This window comes from Amblyraja radiata, chromosome 6, assembly GCF_010909765.2.
Source record: "Amblyraja radiata isolate CabotCenter1 chromosome 6, sAmbRad1.1.pri, whole genome shotgun sequence".
Classification (NCBI taxonomy): Eukaryota; Metazoa; Chordata; class Chondrichthyes; order Rajiformes; family Rajidae; genus Amblyraja; species Amblyraja radiata.
In genome coordinates this window covers 46168956-46175524 of record NC_045961.1, presented here as the reverse complement: position 1 = coordinate 46175524, position 6569 = coordinate 46168956, and the positions used below count along the sequence as shown (strand labels likewise).

Sequence of the window (6569 nt, the reverse complement as noted above, 5' to 3'; positions counted from 1 at the left end):
TCTGCAAGAAAAAACTACATTGAGACACAAACTCGCGACCGAGGAACTGCCGGGATCAAGGCGCAAACTCGCGACCTTGCGGATATGAGCCGAGCACTCTACCACTGAGCCAGCCATTAAAATCTACACTAAAAATTTTCCATTCCGAAGGCCGACAAATTACGAATTACGAAAAGTGTCTGGTCCCAAGGCTTTCGGATAAAAGGTTGTGCACTTGTACTGTGGCAATGCATATTTGTGAATTATCATGGTAAGCTAAGTGATAGATTCCTGTTGTCTCCCACTATCAGGAAGATATCTAAGACATAGTATTGACAAAATCCTAAATGACCTCCCTTTTCATAAGCTGATTATAGTTCCCTTATTTAGTATAAGCCAATTACAATCTAAAGCATGTTATCCGCATAGGCAATTTATTGGAACAAAATAAGAAACCACTTGGAGAAATCACCCTTATTCTTGGCATAAAATGGCCCTAGCACCAAAGGTTGGTAAATATAAAACTGCCACGCATTTTGCATTATAGAATCACGTCCTAACACTTGCAGAGAAGATAAAACTGACATACAGAATGTAACGCACTGTCAAAAGTAGAAAACTGTGAAGTGTTGCTTACGCAATATTAGTAATAGTTTTGAAATTTCTTTAAAACCTCATTTACGTAATTGGATTGTGACATTAGTCATTTCCAGGATAAAATCCTGCATTTCTCAACATGCCTTCAGAATGAAGCAACGTAAATCTTACAAATGTAAGTCCCTCGAACTGAGGGAGAGAAGAAGAGTCCAGGATAAACTTTGATGATTGATTCAATGCTTAAAGACATGGAGTGACAATAAATCAGTAAAGCAGCAGGTGCCAAGAGTATATACTTCCAGAAACAAAGATCAAATCATTTATGCACTGGGAACAAATAGAGCAACTTTTATACATTGATGTATACATTACTTCCAGTTATTGAGCATACATGTTTCCTTGCTTGACAACAACATTTCACCTTGGGTAAGATCAAGACCTCAAATAAGGTATAACGTATCTGGTTACCAGTAATCCCCAAAGTCCCACATGCTTCTGATACACGATCTTTCTTCAGTAAGCACTTCCAAATATTAAAGCTGCCTGTGAAAAATCGGCTCAATCTACTGGCAGGATAAGAAAACCAAGGTTACTGTCCTCTGCTATTCCAACAGTCTCCATAGTAAGGTTCTATTACTCAGTTATTACTCAGTCATCTCGATGTGCAGGCATGTTAGCCTGAAACCACACACCCACAACTAGCACTCTATTCAGGCTACTTCGTGGCAAGGCTTACTAGATGAGAGGGGCAAATTAAAGGATGATCTCAATGCTTTCCCAGGAAAATCTAGATTTTCACATATAATAATAAATTTATATTTATATTTTATTTTATATTTTACATATGTGCGAATCCTGAGCCAATGACCACTGAAAATGAAGCAACATTTCAGATAGCATGCTCCATTCAACAGGAGCATGCAGGGGCCCAAAGTAAATGAAGGAACACACCACTTCCTAAACTGTCCCGTCCCCGTCCCCCTCCCACCATCAAGCAACCATTGTGCCACTTGGCCGAGCCTGTACTTCTCACACTGGCAATGTCAGCCATCTCAGAATCAATGGAACTGGAGTGGTAGGTAGCAAGGTATTTTTAAGTTCAAAGGACAGATCAACATAGAGGAATAGAAAGGCAAAAAGAAAGAGAAGCAGAAAAATATAAAGGATAATATTAGTCAAATTGACTCCACACTCAGAACAAATTGAATAACTGTGGAATTATTTAGTTTAGAGCTTCAGCCTGGAAACAGGATTTCAGAGAAAAGGACAATAGCCCTTGTGGCTAAAGGTATCGGGGGGTATGGAGAGAAGGCAGGTACAAGATACTGAGTTGGATGATCAGCCATGATCATAATGAATGGCTCGAAGGGCCGAATGGTCTACTCCTGCACCTATTTTCTATGTTTCTATTTTCAATAGACAGATGAAATTGTTGTAGGTTAATCTCAAGTACAATGCAGGGAAGAAAATGGGGCATTGCAAGTGGAGCAAAACTCCAACAAATCACTGTCTGATTGTTTGGAAATCCCGATCTAGCTCATTGGTGTTGATTGTGGAGGTCTACCCTGGTTCTGCATTCCCTTGAAACTCACCAGTTCTGTTCTTAATGTTCCCATTAAACGTACCAGGTTTACTGGAAAATTGATTATATTGATGTGTGACACTAAAAACAAAATGAAGTAAAAGTGTGCTGAAGTATTAATTGTAATAATAACCAATAGCCCAGAAAGTCTGAGGGCCAGAGCACATCTATTGGGACCCCTCATCCAATCTGAAGAAAGGACCCAATACAAAATGTTATTAGTCCATTCCCACTATGGATGCAGCCTGGCCTGCTGAGTTCCTCCAGCACTGTTTTTGCTCAAAATTCCAGCATTTGCCAGCTCTTCTGAGTCGAGGGAATCTGCTAGTCCAGCACAACCAAAATCTTGAACAGGCCAGATGAGTGGAGTTTTATTGTAAACCCTAATTTCTGCTATTTTAGTATATTAATCAAAAGTCAAACAGCAGTCAATATAAAACCTCCTTGTACCAATGTGTTAAAATTGTGACATTATCATTTTTCTCTTTAACATTCCCCAATCTATTCCTATGATCTACAATGTATTCACATTACTTTCTACAATACAGGAGGCCATTTGGGCAAAAGAGCAATCCAATTCCTCTTATTTCCTGTAGACCTGCAATTTATTTTCTCCCTAATCAATTCTCCTTGACTCTTTTGCCATATACCAGCACTACAGGGTAATTTGCAGTTGGCAAATAACCTACTAGCAGGTCTCATGGAAACTGGAACAACCAAGCAACTCCACATGGTCATAGTGAGTATGTGCAAACTCTACATTGGACCACACCCAAAGTCAGGATTAAACCCAGGTACCTGGAACTGTTGAGCATAATTAACACTTAACTAGCAAAAACAAGTAGTGTCTTTCCTCAATTCCCAATGGAATACAATTGGCATTCATGAGGATAGCCACTGCTTTAAAAAAAAAAAATGCTGTACTTGCCCACACAATTTGAACCCGTGACACCTGTTTTTTTTAAAATCTATTTGAGAAAAAGGCATTTAAACACAGAATTGTAAAACAATGTGATGAGAATCTCACGTGTTCAAGAAGGAACTGCAGATGCTGGAAAATCTAAGGTACACAAAAATGCTGGAGACTCAGCGGGTGCAGCAGCATCTATGGAGCGAAGGACATAGGTAACGCTTCGGGCCGAAGCCCTTCTTCAGACTGATAGGGGGGTGGCGGGGAGAAGGAAGGAAAAAGGAGGAGCCCGAGGGCTGGGGGATGGGAGGAGACAGCTCAAGGGCTAAGGAAGGGGAGGAGACAGCAAGGGCTAACAAAATTGGGAGAATTCAATGTTCATGCCCGCCGGATGCAGGCTCCCCAAGCGGAATATGAGGTGCTGTTCCTCCAATTTCCGGTGTTGCACACTCTGGCAATGGAGGAGACCCAGGACAGAAAGGTCGGATTGGGAATGGGAGGGGGGGTTGAAGTGCTGAGCCACCGGTAGGTCAGGTAGGTTCTTGCGGACCGAGCGGAGGTGCTCGGCGAAACGATCGCCCAACCTCCGCTTAGTCTCACCGATGTAGATCAGCTGACATCTAGAGCAGCGGATGCAGTAGATGAGGTTGGAGGAGATACAGGTGAACCTCTGTCGCACCTGGAACGACTGCTTGGGTCCTTGAATGGAGTCGAGGGGGGAGGTAAAGGGACAGGTGTTGCATTTCTTGCAGTTGCAACGGAAAGTGCCCGGGGAGGGGGTGGTACGGGAGGGAAGGGAAGAATTGACAAGGGAGTTGCGGAGGGAACGGTCTTTGCGGAAGGCAGACATGGGAGGGAGATGGGAAGATGTGGCGAGTGTTGGGGTCACGTTGGAGGTGGCGAAAATGACGTAGGATTATTTGTTGTATGTGACTGCTGGTGGGGTGAAAGGCGAGGACTCTGCCTTTGTTGCGAGTGTGGGGATGGGGAGAGAGAGCAGTGTTGCGGGGTATGGAAGAGACCCTGGTGCGAGCCTCATCTATGGTGGAGGAGGGAAATCCCCGTTCCCTGAAGAATGAGGACATTTCAGATGCGAACCTCTCTACTTCAGTATTGTGCAGTAGAGAATGAGAATGTTGTTCTTCAGTGGCAGATACAGCAGAGCCAGGGTCACATTTCTCAGTCTGAAGAAGGGTCTTGACCCAAAACATCACCCATTGTTTCTATCCAGACATGCTGAATTACTCCAGCATATTGTGTCTATCTTCGGTTTAAACCAGCACTGCAGTTCCTTCCTACACCATGTTTCTTCCAATAGGCTGACCCTGGTTATGTTCAGCTTATTGCCGAGGCCCATTTACCTTTGTGTAGGGAAATGAACAGATGACATTTCGAGTCAGGACCAGTCTCGAGAAGGGTCCCGACCTTTAACATTGTCTGTCCATTTCCTCCACAAGCTGCATGACTCACTGAGTTCCTCCAGTGGTTTGTTTATTGCTCAAGATTCCAACATCTACAGTCATTTACATGCCGTTTACAATTGGCATTCCGCACTGTCAACATTATCAGACTATGTTAACCGGAAACTCAATTCAACCAGCAAGAGAAATACTTGCGTACAACAGATCAAACGATGGGACCCTGTGGCCTATAACTCATCTCGTCACATCCCAAGATCTAAATGGCACATGGATAAAGTAAATTACAACACCATGGAATACTCTCAACCTGCCTGAATCAGTGGAGTCGTAGCGCATGGAATCAGGGGTTTCAGCCCAACTTGCCTATGCCGACTAAGATGTCCCACCTGCCTGCGTTTGGCCCATATCCCTGTAAAATTTTCCTATCCTTGTACTTATCCAAAGGTCCTTTAAATGGTGTTCGGGTACCTGCCTCAGCAACCACCTTTGGCAACTCATTCCAGATATACCACCACCCTGTGTGAAAAGTTGCCCCTCAGATTTCTATTAAAACCTTTCTCCTCTCACCTTAAATCTATACCCCTGGTTCTTGATTTCCCCTACTCTGGATAAATACTCTCTGCATCTACCCTGTCTATTCCCCTCATGGTCTTGTACACCTCTATAAGATCACCTCTTCTCTTCCAGCACTCCAAGGAATAAAGTCCTAGCTTGTCCAACCTCTCCCTTTAGTTCAGGCCCCGACATCCTCGCAAATACACTGTGCATTCTTCTTGGCACGCCCTAAACAACATCACTCTTGGAATCTGAAGGACTGCAGCAATTCAAGATGCTAGTTCACCACCGTGTTCTCAAGGGCAAATAAAGATGAACAATAAATGCTGGCCAGTTCCAACACAAATGAATGTATTAATACCTTTGGAAGAATCTGCCCTGGTTTCAATTTGCAAACGTGGGTTGGTTTCAACCACAGATTGTGCCCTGCAGGGCTTCCCGTCAATGCGATACCATTGCATCGCCGACGAACTGCAATAAATGGCCAGGACCACATGATTTAACGTAGCAGAAAGAAACGCGGCAAGGTAGTAGTGTCGACAAGGTAACTGGGTCATCAGTCTTCGAGGTGACCGCAGCTCCAAGGCCGGTTCAAAATGAATGAAAGTGAGCCCAGGCCGAGCCTCTGCACCCCTGCTGCATGGGAGCCCGGCGAGCGGTCTTCCTTACCCCGGACTGTCTGGTCCCTCAGAATATCCTTGACCGGGGTGTCGAAAGATGCGACTAGTAATACCAGCGCCCCGCGCATGAAGTACCACAGGTCGAAAAAGGCGAACGGCAACACCGACAACACGGCCATTAGGAGCCACATGGTGCTGGTCTTGGAGCCGGCGTCGGGAGGGAGAGATATAGAGAGCGATGACTATCCGCCGCTTCCCCCTCCGCGCATCATCCTCTGCGTTGGCGGCGGCCCGCTCCTTCCGCGGAGGGAGGGAGGGAGGGAGGGATCAGGCGGCGCGCGCGCGCGTTCTCGCCCACCTCGTGCGCGCGGGGTAACGGCAACCCGGAGGCCTCGCTCGCGCGCGCCAGGGTCCGCACTGCGGGCTGGGTCGCGCGCCGGCGGGCGATGTGGTCACATGGAGCCGGCGCCGCGCGCGACCCAGCCCAACGGAAACGGCGCGGGCGGGGGTGGGAGTGAACCGCGAGTACCTGACGCGAGGCAGGTGGGGTTGGCCAACTCATCACCACCGGGGCTCAAACAACTGCAGAACATGCTGGAAATCACTCTGCAAGGTTGAGCATCATCTGTGGAAAGAGTTTTGAGTTTGCGGATGGCAGTGGTTTATATGCATTTGCAATATATACAGGGACACAAAGTGTTGGAGTAATTCAGCAGCCCAGGCCACATCTCCGATGAACATGGATAGGTGACATTTCAGGCTGAGACCCTTCATCAGACATAATATATATTTCCTTCCCCTTTAAAATACAGCCATTATTTAATAATTTAAGCTTTAAAAAAATAATCAGCTGAATTGATCAACAAATCTATTGCTTCTAAATTATATTCATTATTTTGTGGATC

The 6569-nt window shown here is 45.5% G+C and overlaps 1 protein-coding gene across 1 annotated transcript in view; it reads right to left on the bottom strand.

The window, feature by feature from the left end:
* Positions 1-6019, bottom strand: part of them6 (thioesterase superfamily member 6) — a 37152-nt gene extending 31133 nt beyond the window's left edge. Inside the window, exon 1 of the mRNA XM_033022680.1 lies at positions 5714-6019. Coding sequence (XP_032878571.1) covers positions 5714-5855 — 142 coding nt within the window. The 5' untranslated portion in view covers positions 5856-6019. The remainder of the gene's footprint in view (positions 1-5713) is intronic.
* Between the last annotated feature and the right edge of the window lie 550 nt (positions 6020-6569).